The sequence below is a fragment of the Tachypleus tridentatus genome, chromosome 8 (assembly GCF_004210375.1).
Source record: "Tachypleus tridentatus isolate NWPU-2018 chromosome 8, ASM421037v1, whole genome shotgun sequence".
In the NCBI taxonomy this organism is placed as follows: Eukaryota; Metazoa; Arthropoda; class Merostomata; order Xiphosura; family Limulidae; genus Tachypleus; species Tachypleus tridentatus.
Genome location: NC_134832.1, coordinates 60,748,361 through 60,771,000, shown reverse-complemented (window position 1 = coordinate 60,771,000; position 22,640 = coordinate 60,748,361). Strand labels below are relative to the sequence as shown.

At 35.6% G+C, this 22,640-nt stretch overlaps 1 protein-coding gene across 1 annotated transcript; it reads left to right on the top strand.

Moving 5' to 3' along the window:
* Nucleotides 1–374: 374 nt before the first annotated feature.
* On the top strand, nt 375–5,431 carry LOC143223915 (uncharacterized; the record flags this gene model as incomplete). The annotated part of the gene is made up of 1 exon (XM_076452389.1): nt 375–5,431. A coding segment is annotated over one exon (843 nt), but the record flags the coding sequence as incomplete, so codon positions are not given.
* Between the last annotated feature and the right edge of the window lie 17,209 nt (nt 5,432–22,640).

Below are 22,640 nucleotides of genomic sequence, written 5' to 3'. Positions count from 1 at the left end.
GAAATCCTATCCAAAGCCCGTAATGTTAATCGAAAGAACAAGATTACAAGACTTATTGTGAAATGTATATTTATTCTTAAACATATTTTACTTGGTTCGCATGAGCAAACAGTTCTTGCAATATCCGCCTGATGTCGCTTATGCATGTATGGCTGTAGGTGAATGTTTTGATTACCTGTTCGGGGAGAGATACATGCAGTTCATTACTGTCGTCGGTGTCTGCTACAGTAAGTCGCTGACTCTTGAAATCGACATTCGTTTCTGTGTTTTTATTCCTGTATAACCAAAAAGATTAAACTTCCTGTATGCAGCAGCTTATACTGTAGGCCAGCTTAGCTGAAAACCTATGTGCAGCTGGTTTGTTGTTTCCATGACATGCTCGACTAGTTGCCAAGGTGGAGGTTCCACACGTTCCTGTCTCTGTGACTGATGAATCAGCATCACGATCCAGAGATGAAAGTCGAAAGAAAAAAAAACATTTGAGGACCGTGTTTTTGATTCGCAACGGCGAAGTGTACAAGTTTTTCATCAGCAAGACTGAAGCGGATTCGACGCTGAGTCTTGCACGTCCGACACTGGCAGTGACGGCGCCGCCCGACGAACTAACGACGGGAGCATCGGATAGCCGACCTGATGTTATTGTTTGTGAGAAGTCCGAGCGCCGTGTACAACTCCGACCGCCATTGTCTTTCTGTTCCGGGTCCACCTCACTCTCTGGCTCCGAAGACACTACATCTTTGCCCCTCGTGGCAAGCAGACCCTTCGCTGTGCTTCTTCGACTAAGAGTAACACAAGTCGTGGCCGGCATTGTGACTGTCCTATTTGGCACTGTGGCCTGCTTAGATTCAACCACCAGGTCCACTCTAGGGTTTGGCATTCCTGCCGGTGCCCTCACTGTACTCGCTGCTGCCCTACACATGCAGGCGTCTCGCCGTCAGTTCCATGCTGCTCTTGCTGGCAGTTCGACACTGTTTTTTGGGTCTGGTGGATCCCGCCAAGCTCCTCTTCTACAGGTCCTTCGTCCTTTATTGCCAACTCTAGCTTGCGTATTAGCATCACTCCTGTTACTAGCCTTGGCGTGTATGGCCCTTGATGGGCAGGACAGAAACCTTGTAGCGTTAGGGATTCTTCAATCTATCACTGCTCTAGTAGTGTTGGCAACAGAGGCCATAGTGTGGGCTCTGCGATGGCACTGGACGGTTAAGTCTCAATACTAGAAATATTTGATTGTGAGATAAAAACAATGACATCAAATGCTTCTTTTCGTGACTCTTGACGTTAAAGTGGATGCAGAAGTTATAAAAGCTTATGCCAACATTAAACTGGATTCCAATAAACTCTCTCAACGTTAATATGGATACTGTAAGGACACTGCACAAGTTTGGGTACTGAAAGTAACGTAGGATACCGAAGTTGCTGTGAACAGCAGAAATATAAGATTTGTTTGATTGGAAAGTTTAAGTAGGAAGCCGGATTGGTAATAACAATACAAATTAAGGGTTGAATCACTTCAAGATGAGTACGTGTTCAGCAAAGAAACTCATTGAATCTGAACGTTTCAAAGCTTCCTCCGAACACCTACAAGAAAGTTAAATGACACTTTTACGTTAAAGTGTAAAAGTGTTTTTATTTTAGAACATATTAAGGTAAGTCCTTTTGCAACAGAAATAATTAAGGTACGAAACAGCTTTGCTGAGATAAGTTAACGGTTTTATGTATCAGGCAGCAATCGAAATGGAAAAATTGAAGAAAATGATCATTTTAATATTTGCTTTAAGGTTGTTTAGTTAAGATCAGTACAGAGTGTCAAATGCATATGTATATATATATATATATACTTGTGTGTGTTTTCATCTCGCAGAAGCCATGATTAGTGTAATTATTTGAAATCAATTCCTGAAGACTGGACAGCCAAGTGATGAACCCGAACAAAATGGCACGTGAAGAGAAGTGGTCAACTAACAATCTGTAACATAGAAGAGTTCATAATAATTTGCAAGGAACAACAGAAAAAACTATACACCAAAGCGTACGATTAGTTAAGATGAAACTCAGAACTGGTCAGTTGAGATTGGCGTTTAACAAGAAACCAAAGTGATCAACTTATAAGATTGAACAACAATTGTTGATGAGATGTTTTACATGGAACATAAACATAAAAGCGACATCCTACGTATTAAAAGATCTGTACTTGGAATAAACACGAAGAAATTTCCTTCTATGAATTATTGGTTAGTCAGTTGAGACTTATGCTTAACATGAAACAAACGTGATAAATTATAATTATAACAATGAATATTAGAGCGTGGTTAAATACTCTATTTGATATACTGCCGTAAAAATTATATTCTAAGAATCAGTAAAATATTTTCCAGGATTGATACTTATCTCTTAAGTCGAATATTATTCATAATACGATACATAAGTTACCAACTTATAACACTGATTATTAGTGACTCATGAAATATTTTACCTGAAATGTTCCCATAGAAATGTTCTATAAGGACCTTAAAGTAACTCTCTTGATTCGCCAAAAAAGAACTGTGTTTGGGATGGAATAGAAGATATTACCTTATGACACTGAATATTATTGGTTGATTAAATGATCTCCTTCCAAAAGACCAGTAGAAGTGACATTCTGTATATTAGAGTACCTTCCAGTATTATTAAGTCAAAGTCTTTACTTAACATGAAACAGAAGTGACATTGTAAAAAAAATACGGTATAATTGTAGTAAGTGAAGGCAGTGGTTTGTAAACATTTTACTTGGGAGAGTCCTGTTGAAGTGGCATTCAACTAATTGTTAAAATGTTTCAAGACTAGTAAAATAAGAGTTGTGAAAACGAAACGATAAGTATTGAACTTTTAAAAGTCAGTAACGATCGTTAAATGGTGTACATGATATAGTCTCCAAGCAAAATAGGTTAAATTAGGTTCCATTGCTGGTGACTTGAGATTTGTTCTTAACATGAAATTGAAATGAACAATTTAGAATACTTAACGATAGGTGGTGGTTAAATGTATTGTTTGAAATAGCTCCTCAATGTCATAGCGGTATGCCTGCGGACTTGCAACGCTAGAAATCGGGTTTCGATACCTGTGGAGGGCAGAACATAGATATCCGTTTGTGTAGCTTTGAAATAATCCCTTAGGCTGACCTTCCAAGAATTATTATGCTGTTATATGACTTATGTGTCGATATTTGTCCGTAACACGAAACAGATGGGAATCAGTTAAATTATTTAACAGGAATAAGAAATAAATAAATAAATACTTGAAGAAATGCTTGCAGGAGAATCGTTACAACATGTGTCAAAATTGATTGACCAAAACGTATACTTAATACGTAAAATAAGTGACGAAGTATGAAAAAATACAGCGTATTATTTGATACAGTATACTGTTCTTGGAGTAACAGAAATGTGGTATTTTTAAGATTGCTTAAAATGGAATCATGGATTAATTTTGAAGTGAAGAATTAAACTTGAAAACAAAGAAAGGTTAAAACCACTAACATTAAAGATTAGAAAACGTTCTCATCAGAATGTGGTAAATCCAGTAGAAGAAAAAAAACTAATTCGTTATCTTTCAAATATTATATACGATAACGCGGTTTACTGCTTGAGTGAAATATACAAATAAAGACGTGTTTTCTCGTGACTTCGCTCGTATCAGTTCTGGTCATATTGCAGCCCTAAGCGAAAATATTGTTCAGTAAAACATGATGTATTATTCAAAGTAACCAAGACAGCAAGAAACATTGTTTTCTTGGTCCGTATTCTCATTGTTTAGTGTAACTGTAATATTACTGTATGTTGTGAATGTATAAACTGGCTGTATGGATTATAATACCATAATCTCTCGATATAATTTGTTGGCAACTTTCCATTTTTGTCTTAGCTCTACTTTTGAAGCATCTGGAATAATACCTGTGGTTTATGGTTACACTTATGTTAGAACGGTTTAAAATTCATACCGTCCTCAATTCGTCAAATAAAAAAATAAAATATCTTCTGATTTAAGTTTTTATTATAATTTATATAATCACATTTAGTTCAACATAGATAGAATAACGTACACTCGCTTTAAAACAAAATTTTAAGAATCGGAAATAATAATTCAGCTTTTTATTTAGTTTTTACTTTAGTATTCTTAAATTGTGTTTTACCAAATATTTCCCTGTCTTTTTAAATGTAGTTTATCTCGTGAGGCCCATTCTTCTCTCAACCAATACAATTTGTATATTTTTATATTCACATATAGTTTACATATTGAGGTTTTTACTTCTTTAAACCAACCATCTGCCAATTCACATCTTTTATCTGCCTGACTTTATAGATACAGTTCACATTCGGAGGCTGTTTTTTTCCAATCAGTAGTTTCTGTCTGTCTTCCTATACACATTTAACTATTTTTCTATGTAAAGTTCACGTCCCAATGTTCTCATTTCTTGTAATCAAGAGTATATGCCTATCTCTCTACATACAGTTCTTAGTTCTTCTAACCAAGAGTTTCTGCCCGTCTGTCTATACATGGTTTACACCTCAGGATTCGTTCGTATTTCAATCAATAATCTACCTGTTTTCAACATGATCTTTTTTCGTTATCATGAATGTAGAATTAGAACTTAATACTTCAAAACCTCAACAGATTTTGATGAAATGTGATACGAACACCGATTGGAAAACTTGGTCAGAGGAATATCAGTTACCATGAAGTAAAACGACCGAGATCAAATGTAAAAAAAAAAAAAGTTAATTATTACAGATCATTAAATAAAGCATGAAACGTGTTTAGAGTGATCTAATTTTATTCCAGTTGATGGGGAGTTGATTGAATTTTGAAAACTACGAGGTGAGAAAAACTGTGATGGTTGATTTTCACATGTGCAGTTTTTTGTGTAAACTTGGTTGAAAGATATTAATTTGTTTGGAGACGGCAGTTTTTCCGCTGCTGTAAATTATACCTTTTTTATAAGTGTTTTACTGATATCAAAATAAACAATAACAGACCTTAAAACAAACAGCAAGAAGTATTTGGTGTTGTACATATGATGTTTTGTTGGTGGATGTATCAAGACATATATTTTATGATGTCTCGTATTGGTGTTATATACGTTTAACTTACCATTTTATATTTCTTGTAGTGTTTAATTTTTATTTTTTGTGTTTGAGTACATAAATATCTATTGGTGTTCGGTAACGTCTGTGATATTCTGTGGTTTTAAAGCAACTGTTATGGAAAACGTAGCTAGTTTTTTTGAGATTACTGATATTATATATATATATATATATATTTATAGTCCTGCTCAATGCTTGTATTTTCGTGTAAATTCCATGTATCGTTTAACCTAAAAAAACGTGAAAAAACATCTTGTAACAAAGGAATAAATTTTATGGATATGAAGGAATAAAATGTATTATAAACACAACCATTATTCTTATTTTAAACACACCACGAACAGCATACCAAATGAACAAGAATTCCAATAAACTTGGTTTAGTTATGCGTGTTATTATTCAAAAATGAAATAGAAGCTTCTACAAAGTAGCAGCTACTACTATACATAAACTTTGTATAACTACTATGCAAGTTATAAAACTATGAAATGTATAAAATTTGAAAAAAAATTTAAGGAAAGAAATAATATTGTTGTAAACGTAAATTATTTAGAAAATTTTATTTCTTTTATGATATGGAATATAAAAGTGATTGTACGTAAATGTTATGTTACTATTCTGTTAAGGCTAAGTGGTTAAGGCGCTCAACTCGTAATCTGAGGATCGCAGGTTCGAATCCACGTTACACCAAACATGCTTGCTCTTTTAGGCGTTATAATGTAACGGTTAATTCCACTAGTTGTTGGTAAAAGAGTAGCTCAAGAAGAGTTGGCGGTGGGTGGTGATGACTAGCTGCCTTCCTTCTGGTCTTGCACTGCTAAACTAGGGACGTCTAGCGCAGATAGCCATCGTGTAACTTTGCGCGAAATTAAAAAAAAAAAACTATTCTGCGAAGAAATATAATCTATTGCAACAGTTTTTAATTCGATCGTCAGCAACAAAGTGTGACGTGTTAGTGGAGATTAACTGCTCGAATGTGAGATTCGAGGTTCGATATTCATGGTGGGCAGTACTTGGAAAGTCGATTAATAACAGCTAAACCAGAACTATAGAGTAAATGAAAAAGTCAATATTACAGTAACGAACACTCAATAAAATTCAACGAGATTTTATTTTTAAAAAATCATTTATAATAATTTATACTGCAAGCGACTAGTTTTTGGGCGTACATTTTTTTTATGATAAAAACATTTTCGCTTCCCTGTCTCTGATAACAAAGAATCTTTCAGGGATTCTTTTGTATGTCTAGAAGGCACTCTGTCTAAATTCCACGTTGACTATATTTTCTCATTTTTTACGAGTATGACAGACGTTTCAATTTCCCCTCTTGCGCAGGTGATTGACGCACGTCGTCCTGCCGTCTACGTGAAGCCTACGAACTAAATTAGCGTGCCTGGTGTGAGTACCGTTAATATTACCATTAAAGCAAGACGCGGGTCTAAAACTATCGTAGACAACTACCGACATAATAGTGACTTCAATCTCTATTTTGTGAATCAATAAAGTCCATGAAGACATTAGAACAAGAAATAAATGTACCAGTACACTGAAAGATAATTTTATAGTAGATAATACGGATTTAAAAATGTAAACAAACAACAATAAAGCTCGAAAGTAACGTGCCATGAGTGTTCGAAATGTGGTCGGTACAAAGTTGAAACGATTGAAAAAACGCATTTGTGACACATTTTGAAATTAATGCTACGTTTATTATGTACATGACATGATTCAGAGAAATACACATAATTTTATAATATTCATTTTGTGCTTAATAGTTACCTGAAAATATACATAGACGAAGTACATTTTTATGATGTTCATGTTAGATTTAATATCTACATGAAATGATTTGCAGTTTTGTTTGTTTTTGAATTTCGCGCAAAGCTACACGAGAGCTATCTGCGCTAGCCGTCCCTAATTTAGCAGTGTAAGACTAGAGGGAAGGCAGTTAGTCATCACTATCCATCGCCAACTCTTTTACCAACGAATAGTGGGATTAATTGTCACATTATAACGCCCCTACGCCTGAAAGGGTGAGCATGTTTGACATGATGGGGATTGAAACCCGTGACCCTCGGAATGCGAGTCGAACGCCTTGACCATTTGGCCATATCGAGCCCATGATTTAGAGACGAAGCACTTTTTTTTGCTATATTCAGGCAGTGTATCCTTATCTAACTAACTACGACTATGTCAGTTTCATGTCGAACATACAGAAATTGGTAAATCATGCTTTATGGTGGCACGAGGCACCAAAATCTCTGTTTCTACATTAAATCCTAGAAAGCTCTAGGCGGTAGATGTTAGCAGCGTTGTAAGCTCTTTATAATCCAATACTAAGTTGAAACAGTTATTTAGAAATGGCTTATTCTAGTGCATCTCATAACGACTGATGTTTGTTCATATGCAACATTTAAATACCGAGTTTATAACAACTTTATTTAAACATTTAAATATCCACATTTCTTTTTTGTGACTATAAATTGGAATTTTCAACCTGAATAGTATCTGATGTGGAAACTTCTAAGGCTTAAGCATAAACCTATTTAGTCCTGAACTACTGGCTAGAAGGAAGACAATCAGTTGAAACGTCACCACAACTACAGACCAGAAGAAAAACAGTCAATTGGTAGAAACGTCGCCATAACAATTATGTTCTTCTTTTTAAACGAAATAACGGGATTGACTGTCACTCTTATAACACGTGCACATGTCAAAGTGTGAAGAGTGTTTTGAGGTATTGTATCTCGAACCCTGCTTCCTTGAATTTTCTGCTCGACATCTTATTTTTAGGACATGCCTCGATCGTTTCGTTTATAACCAACGCCCTCTCAACATTGACTCAACGGTACGTATGAAGGCTTATAATGATAATAAACAAAAACTGTTTCAATACCCGTGGTTGGCACAGTAAAAATTATTTATCTTTGTTTAAAACAAAGCTATACTGAACTATCTTTCGTGTCTATAACAAGGAAACGAACCACGTATTTTAGTGTTGTAAGTCCACTGACTTACCGCTCTCTCACCAGGGAACCACAGCACATACAGAACGTTTCATATCCCTATGCTTAAATTACAAACGAACAGACACTGAAATAGATCCGTTATAAAATTCTCAACGTTTTTTTAACTGTAAGTTTGTCATTTGTTTTTATAAGTAAGTATCAGCCGCGGCTGATGACGTAATTGTAAATAATTCTCATTGGTTACTCAAACTAAATGTCAAAATAATTGGAAAATCATATATTATAGTAAAGTAACTGCCCAGTTATAGGAAACAAAAATATATTTAAAATACTATTTTCACAATTTTCTGATCTTTAATCAGAAATGGACAAATTAAGACAAATGAAGAAAAAAGACATTTGCGGTTCACTTGATTTTTATCACCAATTATGGGCCTATGTATTTCAAATGCTTCACCAGCTATTGGTGTTTAAACAGTGAGTAGTAAAACAGTCAGAAAGAACATTATGAAACCGTGTAATGCACATAACTCATGTAGTGATGGATTGAGGTGTCTACTTAATGTTGTAATTTGTGTATCCGTAAAGTATCTTTCAATCTCAATGAAATTTGATGTAATTCTTAAGATGTGAAAATATTGATCAATTGGTGAAAAATCACAATCTTGCAAGATGGATAGTAGGACAGCTGATTATATGAATATTCTTATTCTTGAGCTCATACAACCATTGTTTGATCTTGTGTTTTGGACAAGTAACCTTGGAGATGACAAAAGAGTTCCGTGTTTTCGGAAAAACGCCTTTAAACTTAAACCAATTAATCCAGTGAACCTTAGGCTTAAACAAAATTTTAAGTTCAATTTATGGAAAGCACTGAACAAAATTCAGAGACTTAAAGTTAAAAAGTAATTGACAGTTTCAGATTCCAAAATGAAAGCAATAATTACATTTAATATAAGCTTGTAAACATGTACGTAAAATGTTCGACTCGCAATTTGAGGGTCGCAGAATCGAATCCTCGTGACACCAAACATGCTCGTCCTTTGAGCCGTTGGGGCGTTATACTGTGATGGTCATTCCCACTATTCATTGGTAAAAGAGTAGCTCAAAAGTTGGCGGTGGGCGATGATGTCTAGTTGCCTTCCCTCTAGTCTTACACTGCTAAATTAGGGACGGATAGCGCAGATAGCCCTCGTGTAGCTTTACGAGAAATTCCAAACCGAACCTAAAACGTTTTCTATACACCCACGACGTTAAATACGAGACGTTGGATCGGGTTATCACCAACTTGGCATGCACAAAATTACGTTTCTGGATGTTGTGTAAATCAGTTTAAACTCTGAATAACATTTATCATTTTTATTGACGTGGGCTTACTGTAACATAATAGGCAAGTTTTTTGCGCGTGCACAAGGTAGAATATTTATAGAAGTACGATTTAAGCTTAAACATATATTTTATTCTCATAACGAATTTTTAGTCTAATGGAATTTGCGACGTCATCCCGACCTACTTGCAACTTTATGATGTCACGTTGATTTAATATCCATATCTGGCAGATAGTAAAACATTTTACTAATATATTTATTACGAAACGAAAATTTCGAATAACAGTTACAATAGTAGCACATACGTAGTTAAAATCTAACATGGTAGTATTTAAGTAGCAAAGAAAGGTAGGATGGAAACGTATACATACTTGAGAAACATATGATGGTAGCAGGTACATGGTTAATATGTATGTTTTCACGTATATGTATGCAAAACATGTACATTGTTTTTCATGTTGTAGTAACCTTGCAGATAAGCTGCGTCAACAGCGCTTTGGTATGACGTAAAACATATTTTAAGGCAAAATTTGCATGATTCGACTGGAAGAAAAAATATTGAACATAGCTAAAAAACTGTTAATTCGAAGCAGTCAGTTTACATAAATTCGCTTCATGTATTACGCTCTTTTTTACTTAGAATATCCGCACATTAGTTACACCAGTGTGTTGTCAATACACACATGTTATGTAAGACGTTTATTAACGGAAACCAGTATTGTATTTGATTAATCAGCGCACATCACAATTAATTTCCGAATACAAATGAGCTTATTAGAACACTACTTAAAATTAATTAAAATATACTTCAGTGAACATTGTTCGGTAAAAGAGATATACGACTAAGTGTACACACGTGGTGTGAGTTACTTACTACAGTGACGTATGAAAGTTTTTATAATACGACCTGAAATGAAAATAGATTACAGTCTCAAGACGCAGGATAGCCTTGGGATTAAAACATCAAATGATTGGAATTGCATTGAATTATTAGTTTGATAAACACTCTATTCCCAAGAGTTTCAACTTGTAAAAGATATTTAATTCAAATTCCATCTGAGACATTATTACAAAGTAACTTGACCAGGCGTAGCCTGTTGGTTGATGTACCTGAACTATGAATTCAAGGACTTGTGTTGGCTTCACAGTTTAAGGAAGTGAGTGGGCCATACGAATAACGGTTAAATATGGCTACTCTGTAAGACACAAATAACCCAGGAGTTGGCGGTTGGTGCTCTTTAGTACTTTACTTCCCTCTAGTTTACTAGTCCAAAATTAAGGATGGTTATGAGCAGATGTCGCTCTGCAGAAAACCAATAAATAGACTCAGAGCAATCAATTAAAGAATCAAACGATATAAATTATTAACAAAGACTCGCAGAGCATTTATGTTAAAATCTTTATTGCAACAGTACATCTATAAATACACTATTTCTAGAATAATTAGAATAATTCTAAACGCAGACACTGAAATCTATAAGCCCACTTATCTCTCAGGCCTAACATTAGTTAAGCTTTTATGTAGTACGGTGTCACCCATCATGGCCAGATAGGTTAAGGCGTTCGACTCGTAATCGCAGGGTCGCGGTTCGAATCCCCGTCGCACCAAACAAGGTCGCCCCTTCAGGCGTGTTGCATTGTAACGTGACGGTGAATCCCACTATTTATTTGTAAAAGAGTAGTCCAAGAGTTGGTGGTGGGTAGTGATGACTAGCTGCCTTCCCTCTAGTCTTACACTCTTAAATTAGGGACGGCTAGCGCAGATAACCCTCGTGTCGCTTTGCACGAAATTAAAAACAAATAGTATGGCATACAGTTGCTAAAGAGACAGGTTAACACTGTAAGTGGTGTGAATGTTTTTAGTTAAGGTTAAATTTTACGTATGTAAATGAAGTTTGCGCGCATGCACATTTAGAAAGTTTAGGCACGTGCGCATTTTTTTTTTTTTTTTGACAGATAGATACTGTGTATTATTATGATATATTTTTGCTTGCTAATTTCTGTTGTACATTCAAACCACGCCCTATTGATAAAATTAATTTATTTCCAGAAATGTAGAGCTTTTTGGTTAAATTATATTTAGGCCTATTCTCAACATGCCCTCATTGCAATTAAAGAACGTACATCGAAGGCCTAATATTCGCCAAATTACACTTCAATCTTTTATACTGTTTCATTTTTAGGATAACTGATTGATCTGTTATTAACTCTATCTTTGTTGTTGTTGTGGACCTGACATTCTTGTTAGAAATATCTCACTGAAGACGTGTAGAAATCTTCGCAACAACAAAGGTTCGAGAACTTAACATGAGAGTGAATTAACGGTGTATGACGTGAACGTCTGAAACAGTGAAATTCAAGAAATTGCAGCAAATATTAAGTTTACTGAGCACGGAAAAGACCAGTTTTTTTAAAGAAGTACTTGAAGTGCTCAAGGTTTGTTTGACTGTTTTTGAATTTTTGCACAAAGTTACACAGGGACTATCTGCACTAGCCATTTCTAATTTAACAGTCATCATCACCCACCGCCAACTTTTGGTCTACTCTTTTACCAACGAATAGTGGGATTGACCGTAAAATTACAACGCCTCCCGCGGCTGAAAGGGCGAGCATGTTTTGCATGACGGGAAAGTGCTCAAGGTGTTGTTAAACTCGCTAGCCGTCCCTAATTTAGTAGTGTAAGACTAGAGGGAAGACAACTAGTCATCACCACCCACCACCAACTCTTGGGCTACTCTTTTACCAACGTTATAACGCCCCCACGCCTGAAAGGACGAGCATGTTTGGTGCGACCCAGATTCGAACCTACAACTCTCGGATTACGAGTCGAATGCCTTAACCTTCATAGTAAATTTACACCCAAATATTAACTGTTTGCACTTTGTTGGGGAACTGGAAAGGCCACTAGGACCAAATCTCGTCACCTACTTGTTCCATGGAGACTAAATCGGCGAGGATAGATATTAAAACTAATATCCTTCTATGTACGTGGAACGACGGTGAACTCTATGGGCTCCAAAGTTTTTCAAATTCCACTTTCTCTAACCTTTTGTTTTTAAACTGCAAGTGTCTGTGCTTCTATAACAAATATCACAGTTTTAACTAATTTCTCTATGGGTTCAACATTCCTGTCGTAAATAGCTTTACATCTTGAAACCTACAGTGTCTGTGTATGTGTATAATCAAACTGATAAAAAGTAGAAATGAAAAACTTAAGACATTCGATTCAGGTAAAGGTGAGTTTTAAAAAGTTTCAAAGAAAAAATTCTTTTCACAATTATCCACAGTTGTTGAGCACGTGAAGAAGGCATGTTCCTACTTGTGTGAAGAAAGTCAACTTTTTATGGTGGCGAAAAGCCCATCTGAAGTAAAAATGCATTCTAAAGACGGCTGGTATGGGTATTAAAACTTTAATTAAAATAAAGTACAAAAGATCGTTTAGACCTTCTTAGGTTGTATTCAGGCTTTGTTAACCTTCAAGTTAACTTTGTTACTTCAAGTGGGTTTCTCACTATCATGAATAATCTCACTTCTTATACCAGTTGTTGTAACAAGTTCTTTCTTGAAGAAGACTTGTAATTAAAACGTTGAAAATAAAAGATTCTGTTATGAAATTCGTAGTCTCGTTGGTACCTTAGTATTCTTTTGGATTATTTGCTAATACTAATGCAAAATCCAGCCCAAACAGGGCCTGGATTGACATCAGTTATAAAATAAACTGGAAGTCTAATATTTAATCAAATACTTTAAGAATGGGTAAAAATTCAGTTAAAAGTGCTTAGAACAGTAAGGCCATGACTTGAATTCCACATGAAAAGATAACACGTTATCGCTTTTATGGGGAACCGAACCATGGATTTTTAGCGCTGCATGTTCGTAAACTTTACACCTTATTCGCTAGGGGCGTTTGTTTGCTACGCATGTATTTATGTAAATATAAGCTAACACATAATGTAAATAGATCAGTCACAAAACATTATGTGTGCTTTTCTTTTGTCCCTCGCTAGTACAGCGGTATGTCTCCGGATTTACAACGCTAAAATCAGAGGTTCGATTCCCCTCGGTGGGCTGAGCAGATAGCCTTTGTGGCTTTGCTAAAAGAAAACACACACACAACACGTTTTTCTTTCATGTTATATTCCTTAGGATAGAAAAAATATATTTTAATAAATCTCCGTGGAAGCTAGAAAGCGACAATCGTCAAATAGTTTCCAACTTCAATTTGTCGTTTATCACGTTTTCTCAGTGTTTATAGAGCCCGAAGCTAGAAAGACGACATCAAAGTTGGACGAAACAACTCCAGTTCTTATAGCTCTAAGCCTTAGCTAATCAGCTGATCTCACTCTCCTGATCAAAGCGTTCAGCTGTATGTGAGCGATATCAGGTGCCGAAAGGTAAAGATAACCAGTGAACAGGTAAGAGTGTGGGGAGTTTTGTAAACATTTAGTTTTAGTAATGACAAAACCAGAAAAGATCAAGGTATGTACAGAATTATATTATCACTCCTACTATCTTGAGATAAACTTTATGGATATGAAATACTCCCATCATACTAAGACTTCCTCTCCAGTGGAAAGTCTGACTGCTTATATCACTATATTCAAATGTAAAGAAATACCTGTTGTTAAAGATTTAAAGCACAAGTAGTTAGAATGGCATTTTACATAAATATATAAAGTTGTACAAAATATAGTTACTTAGAAACTACGTATAATTTTGACATTGGATATGAAATTAGGAGCGAATAGAAATTTCCTTGCTGAAAGGACTCGCAATCCTAAAGAGAAATTTTTATTAGTTTCAAGATAACAATGGATTAACTTAACAACTCTGCTGTTCTTACTGAAAGAGGCCTAGCGCAGCCAACTGGTTAGGGCACTCGACTTGCAATCTGAGGGTTGGGGGCTCGAATCCTGGTCCCACCAATCCTGTTCGCCCTTTCAGCAGTGAAAGTGTTACAACGTAACGGTAAATCCCACTATTCGTTTAGGGTGGGTGCTGATGACTAGTTGCTTTCCCTGTAGTCTATCTCAGATAGGCCTTGTGTAACATTGTGTGAGGAAAATAAACAAACTTATTGAAAGTAGGTTTTTCATAAGTGGTTTCACGAACGGGTACACACGAACAGTACATCAACAAGAATTAAAGGACCAAACATGTGTGAGTAGAGTTTTAATTGTTATTAAACTTCAAATACAGCAAAGCATCAAAGAGAAACAAAACTAACCACAAACTCTGAACTTATAAGTCTACAATCAAACTTGGAACTTTGAAATTCTAATCGTTTCTGGTTTTTTTACTTTCATACGTCCTTAAGTATTTTTATTGACACTCTGAAGTCTGGTTTAGAAAACCATTTGAACACAAGCAAAAAAAAGTTATGTCATGAGAAATTTCTTATTTTCTCAATGCTTTTGTTTGTTTGTTTTGAATTTTGCACAAAACTGCACGAGGGCTATCTGCGCTAGCCGTCCCTAATTTTGCAATGTAAGATTAAAGGGAAAGCAGCCAGTCATCATCATCCATCGCCAACTCTTGGGCTACTCTTTTACCAACGAATAGTGGGATTGACCGTCACATTATAATACCCCCACGGCTGAAAGGGCAAGTATGGTTGGTGTGACTGGGATTCGAATCAGCGACCCTCGGATTACGAGTCGAGTGCCTTAACCTGCCCATGCCGGTCCAAATACAAAAAGAGCTGTGTCTAAAACTAAAAGAAATCTAAAAATAAATAAATTAACATATTTATTTTTAAGTTATAAATTACATGAAAATTAATTGAAAAATCTTATTTAACTAATTTCTTAAACTTCAGAGAAATATTAAATTTTCATTTTCATAACAAGATTCCAAGTTCCAAAAAACAGCACACTTTAAGAACAAGTGCTAGTATTCATTTGATAACAAAATTATAAAAGTGTATTAGTTGTACAAACCTGAAACTATCTTTTTTATTCTCAAAAACAGTTTCTTTAAACTTGAAGTAATACCCTCTATAGAATACGATAATCTAATCCTGGCTCTTGTATTTTTATTCAGTATTAAATCACAAAATAAGCAGTGATTCATGTGATTTTATTTCTTATTTTTGAAAGTTCAAAATGAAAATGCTTTGATACGTTCACATAATTTAAAGAAATTATTTCAAACAAAATCTGACTGGAGTAACAATTATGCGTTCCATACTGCTTTATTACAGGCATAACTAAAGAGTTAGTTTCACAGTGCAGTAACCATTAACTGTAAATCTGCGTTCTCATTAGGCTCCGAAGTAGAAAGCGTACATAACCCAATCCTCCTAAAATATACAGAGCAGTAGAACTGACAATACACAACTACTGGCTCATCAGTAGATATTCATCATACACTAATGACGGAACCAAACTACCTTCCACAATTGTTTGTTTGTTTTTTGAATTTCGCACAAAGCTGCACGACGGCTATCTGTGCTATCCGTCCCTAATTTAGTAATGTAAGACTAGAGGGAAGGCCGTTAGTCATCACCACCCACCACAAACTGTTGGGCTACTCTTTTACCAACAAACAGTGGGACTGTTCGTAACATTATAACGCCCCCACGGCTGAAAAGGCGAGTATGTTTGGCGCGACGGGGATGCGAACCCGCGACCCTCAGATTACGCTGATATAAGTTTTCAACTTACAATTAGGAGTTTTATTTGGTGTAAATATAAGTCATATGTGCAAAGTTATTAAACAAAAATCACTTACACCTACGCAAAAAGTCACGTGAGCTATCGGATAACCGGCATGGCCAAGCGTGTTAAGGCGTGCGACTTGTAATCTGAGGTTTGCGGGTTCGAATCCCCTCGTACCAAACATGCTCGCCCTTTCAGTCGTGGGGGCGTTATAATTTGCGGTCAATCCCACTATTCGTTGATAAAAGAATAGCCCAAGAGTTGGCGGTGGGTGGTGATGACTAGCTGCCTTCCCTCTAGCCTTACACTGCTAAATTTGGAACGGCTAGAACAAATAGCCCTCGTGTAGCTTTGCGCGAAATTCAAAACAAACAAACAATAAAAGGTATAGAATGTGTGACGACAAAAGTGTTCATAGTGCATTGACAGTATGTATAAATGTTTTTAAAGCGTGTATAGAACGCCTGGTTACAAACATGACGTATTCCGTGATGATGAAAACCCTACTTGAAGCAAAAATATATCTCAGAACAGCTGCTCTCATAACGTTTTCTATGGTTAATTTTACGTAAAACTCTAGTTGAAGTATTTTTTGCTATCGACCAATAGCCGAACTGATAGAAGCCAACAAGGCTGTAAACTGTAAGTCATAGTTCCCTTAGTTCAGTGGTTCTTAACATGGGGGTTGTAACCCCCTGAGGAGTCGTTTAAAGTTTCCCGGGGAGGGTCACGGATGGTTTGGGAATTATTGGGGACATCACGGAGCAGTTTATAGTTTTTGTGGTAAGCACCTGTAACTGCCCACCAATGAGAAACACGCTGAAATGCAGCAGTTGAACCACGTTGAGATGCTTGTTGCACAACCACCTGTCTAATTTTCAGTAAAAATTTTCATATATTACAACGTTTCAAATTGCCTAAATTTTTAACTATATAATATTAATATATCGAACTTAAAACTTAAATATCAAAGTTTCCATCGTATTTAGTATATTTTCTCATTATACATATATTAACCCTCACACTGAATGAATAAGCAGGTTTTGTATCATGTTCAGTAATTCCATGGATTTTTGTATTTGTTTAGCACTTGTAGTATTTATCAAGGTCATTTATTTGTAACATTTTCAATAAATTAGGATCTTTATATAGTTTTGTTTTATTCTACCTTTACGCAAACTTCACCATTACAAAAATTATTATAGGGGTCACGGAAATACCCTGGAGAGTCTCAGGGGGTAAGACAATGAAAAAGGTTAAGAACCACTGCCTTAGTTTGTTAACTAATGTAAATTAGCATGTTTAGGTAGCTATTGAATGGATCGGCATGACCACGTGGTTAGGGACGCTTTACTCGTAACCTCAGGGACGCGAGGTCAAATCCCACCCATCATACATTCTTGTCGTGGGGATGTTATGTTGTTACAGTCAATCCCACTGTTGGTTGGTAAAAAATAGCCCGAGAGTTGGACGCGGGTAGTAATGTACTAGCTACCTTTCCTCAAGCCTAACATTACTAAATCAGGAACGGCTCGCGCAGATAGTCCTCGTATAGTTTTGCGCGAAATTTAAACTAAATAAACATTTTTTAAATCTTATTGTCGTTGCGACGGGCGGGAATCGAACCCATGTCAACTGCTTGGAAGGCAACTATTTAAAACACACCATGACTCGGACATGAACAACTATTACTACAATAAAGTAAACAACCATGTGACAACTAACATAGAATTATATAAACCACATTTTCCAGTCAACATTGTAAACAGCAACACTAATAATATTGGGTTGAGGAATAATTCGTGAGCGTTTTTTCAAGTTAAAATAATATATTCATAAATGAAACGCTTTCGCAAAATATTTCATGTCATTTGGTAGATAATTTTTTGCTCTAATAGATGGTGTGTTTGATTTTCATATGTCTTTAATTTTTGCTTTCATTTTCAGCTCATTAAATGAAATGTCAAGTGGACAAAATCGAGCATTTTCGACACCATCTGCTTTTCGCATTTAATATTTTGCAATTTCGTTTAAAACAATGCATACTATATACCTAGGTATTACATGAAATAAAGTATCATAATAAATGTTTTGGGTGTAATGTGTTCATGCATTGAAGTATTGTATAGTCTTGCATGTAATGCTTGAATGAAATTATTTAAAACGCTCACGAATTATTCCTCAACCTAATACATATGACTACAATACCCAACTACTCACCAGAAAAATCACACTAACTGAACTTAAACAAGCAATTAAACATTCAAAAAACAAAGCACCAGGAAATGATGGAATACAAATAATTCTTCTCAAAAAAAGGCACTCCAAAATTATTTGACCACCTATTAGCCATATTTAATTTATCTCTATACTCTGGATACATCCCAGTTTCTTGGAAGCAAGCTAATATATTAATGTTCCACGAAGAAGGAAAACCAGCCAAACAGTTATCAACCGATCAGCCTGACTAGTTGTGCAGGCAAGATTCTTGAAAGAATAATAAGGAACAGACTCTCCACATTTTTGGAGATTACTTCTAAATTATCAGAAGAACAAAACGGATTTAGAAAATATAGACAAACAACAGATCACTTAATTTGGTTAATTGAAACAATAATAAGCAGCTTTAATAAAAAAGAATGCACTGTTGTCTGCTTCCTCGATACCGAAAAAGCATTCGACACTGTACGGCACAATGGTCTTCGGTCCTGTATGTATGAAATGGGACTACCGCGTGGAATTATTAGCTGGTTATCTAACTTTTTGGAAAATAGAAAATGTAGAATGAACTTAGAGGGAACTTTCTCGGAGTTTTTTACTCCAGAAGCTGGAGTCCCTCAAGGATGGGTTGTAAGTCCTATTATCTTCATCATGTATGTAAATAATATGCCACTTAAAGACCCAAACCATGGATACGCGTCACAGTTCGCTGATGATGTAGCAATTTGGAAAAGCGCCCCTACACCAGAAATAGCAGCCACTAACATACAACCACAACTAAACAGATTATGTGAATATTGTGAAAAATATAGAATTAAAATAAATACAGCAAAGACACGGTTATTGATATTTTCAAAATCAACGAAACATCAAAAAGTCCAACCCCAGATCTACATGAACAGAGCGCTTCTCCAAACTGCTACATCTGCAAAATTGTTAGGGCTAACATATAATTCTAAACTTACCTGGATAAAACATGTAAATAACATAAAAACTAAAATTTAGCGAATAATAAACTATGCTAAGGGTCTAACTGGTTAAAACTATGGAACAACACCAGAAAACATAATTAAGATATACAAGACATGCATTAGACCTGTAATAAACTATGCAGCTCCCACATGGATTAATGTAAATGAAAAACAAATACAAACCAAACTCCAAACATTACAGAATACACCAATTACATCAGCATACAGAGTACCTAAAACCACTTCATCAAAGTTCATGCACAATTACTCAAATACACAAACAATACCAGATAGACTTCTACATAGTACAATAAAATATTTTGATAAAAATTGGCGAAAAAATGAGTTGTTATGCGAACTAGACAGGTATTGTATATATGATGAAGAAAGACCTAAACACCTCTCCCCGTTAAACTTGTACATCAGATCATTAAGATAAAATCAAATTTAAAATAATAATAATAATAGTAATAAAATAGTGCTAAAATAAAACACGCCACCTACGTTCTAGACTTATTTAAAAAAAATGAAAGAACAATATAAATGGGCATTGCCCTGAAAAGATTTAAAATTATTCTATTACTCCAGACCTTTGTATTTACTCAAAATGTACTAATGAGTCCATTCAAACAAAGTAACGGAAGGAGGAAGAGGTCTAGTGTACCTATATATATACAAATATATATACCCAAACACCTAGAGAGAGAGAGAGAAATCTTACTGTCGTCTACGTTAAGCATTATTATCTAAGTTATACCTGCTTGATTTGTCGTTCGGAAGTTAATTTAGGTTTTATAGCGTGGACTGTCTCTCTTATTGCTGTTAAGTGTCTATTTCATATAATATTCTTAAAATATTCTACATGAATTTCACACCCTGTAAACCATTTTAAACTGATGAAATAGAGCTAACGTGAAAATCAGAGATGTTTAAATGTCTAAAGACAGTTGAAACTTGTTGATTATTCTGGTTAATATATCTCACTAGTTTGTTCAACGCTGTGTCTGTAAGAAATTCAGTTCTTGCTGTCACAAAAACGACAAATTTACGATCGTCAAAAGCCATTTTGGCAGGGGACGTTTACAGGCTAGCACGAGTTTACTTACTTCGGTATAATAAAGCATAATCCTCATAAAAATAATACGGTATTTTGACTTGTTTGTTATTAAGCTCAAAGCTTTACAAAATGTAGTTGCGTTGTCTTCATTGTATGGATTGAATCCCGACATAGGGCGTCACAAACCTGTAAGCTTTGCGTTGGGCAGGGGCAACACTTAAAACTGTGTTTATTAAAGTATAGTTTTCACTTAAAACAATCTAGTAAGGCGTTACCACGCCTTCTTAAAATAATGTTTGTTTGTTTAGCTACACAGGTTGTTGGTGCTTTTTATTGACAAGTCATACGAGAGTCGTTGTGGCTTCTAAATTCTTAACTGATTACGACGACACAACAATGTAAAATGACGACATTATAAACAGAGTTAGATTATTTAAAAAAAAACAATGAGTTGACTGTGTAAGTCTGCCCAACACGGAGAGAAAATGGCAGACTTCAAGCCTTCGAAAACACTGTTTATGTTGGATAACAATGCTGTGCCGATAGACATAAGATGGATGATATTTCTTCAAAAATAATAGGTAGGTAGTGCCATCTCATGTCTGTCCTCAGATATAAAGCTAGTAATACATACAGAGTAGGGAGCACAAATCTCACTTTGCAAACCCTCCCTCAGTGGCATAACGGTATGTCTGTAGACTTACAATGCTAGAAACCGGGTTTCAATATTGAGGGTGAGCAGAGCACATATTGCCCATTGTGTAGCTGTATGCTTAGCTTTTAATTTGTTCTGGAATTAAGCACAAAGCTACACAATGGGCTATCCATGCTCTGCCCACCACGGGTATCGAAACCCGGTTTCTAGCGGTGTGAGTCCGCAGACATACCATTGTGCCACTCTGGGGGGGGGAAGAGTTGCTTAGCTTCCAACAAATAATTTTTTAAAAATTTCTGAACTAAATAAAACTGTTAAGTACAAATTCCAGAATAAATAATTTTCAATTATACTTAATAATTCCAGATGGTGGATGGCAGAATAAACTTGCGAGATACCAAATGTCGCACGCGCCTTACATTGGAATAAGGCCTTCAATTCAATATATGAATCTGTTCGCTTTTTTACCCGCCAAATCAACGGAAAGCCAGACGAAACACATACAAAACATGTCATTAGTCTTCTGCTTTAAGTCCCTGAAGTGATTGGTTGCCATAGCAACTTTTCCATTTACGATTAACACACCGGAATCTTCTTTGATGGTTGGAATCACCAGCGACAGGTTGATATTTTAAGAAGGCCCTGATCTCTGGCAAAAAAAAAAAAAAAATTACCGCCAAGAAAACTGTTTATCCTCTTTGAGAGAGAGAGAACTAAATTGGATTGGACACAACCAATCTGATGAAATTAGACTTTCCATGTAGGAGTTGTTAATACAATTCTTGTGTTATCTAATTACATTTTCAGAGTAGAAACCAAACATCGTTAAGAATTAAATGATTTTAATCGATTAGTTATTTTGATGTTATGCGTCTCAAACTTTTATAAAGTTGTCAAACCAATGTGAACCCTGTGTTACTGGTAACCTATTTAACCACCACGCACACATCTAAATCACGTTCTATTATCTAGATTGATACTAAGTTGTTAAATATTAGATTAGAAAATATTCACATCACATCCATGACTAAGGTTCCTTCCCAAACTGGCCCTGCATGGCCAGGTGGCTAAGGTACTCGACTCCTAATCCGAGGGACGCGGGTTCGAATCCATTTTGTACCAAACATGCTCGCCCTTTTAGCCGTGGGGGCGTTATAATGTGACGGTCAATCCCACTATTCATTGGTAAAAGAGTAGTCCAATAGTTGGTAATGGATGGTGATGACTAGCTACCTTCCCTCTAGTTTTACACTGCTAAAGTAGGGACGGCAAGTGCAGATACCCTTGTAGCTTTGTGCGAAATTCAAACACAAACAAAAAACAAACAAACCTTCGCAGCCCGTATGCAAGGTTGTTAAAAACCAGAATTTAACGAATTCCGTTTAGTTAAATAAGAAACGAATAAGCCAACGTTAAATTAGTTTAAGAAAGATGTACTGACCTCATCTCAAACTGAGCTAAATAATTCGTACAAAATAAAAATATTCGAATGTGTGGTTTAATTTATAAGAAAGCTACAACCGGCCCTCTGCTGAGTTCACCGAAAAGAATCGAACCTTTGATTTTAGCATTTTAAATCCATAGACTTACCGCTGTACGAGCGGGAAACAAAATATTTGTTTTTAGTTGTATATAAATCACTTTGACTACAAGTTTCTTTT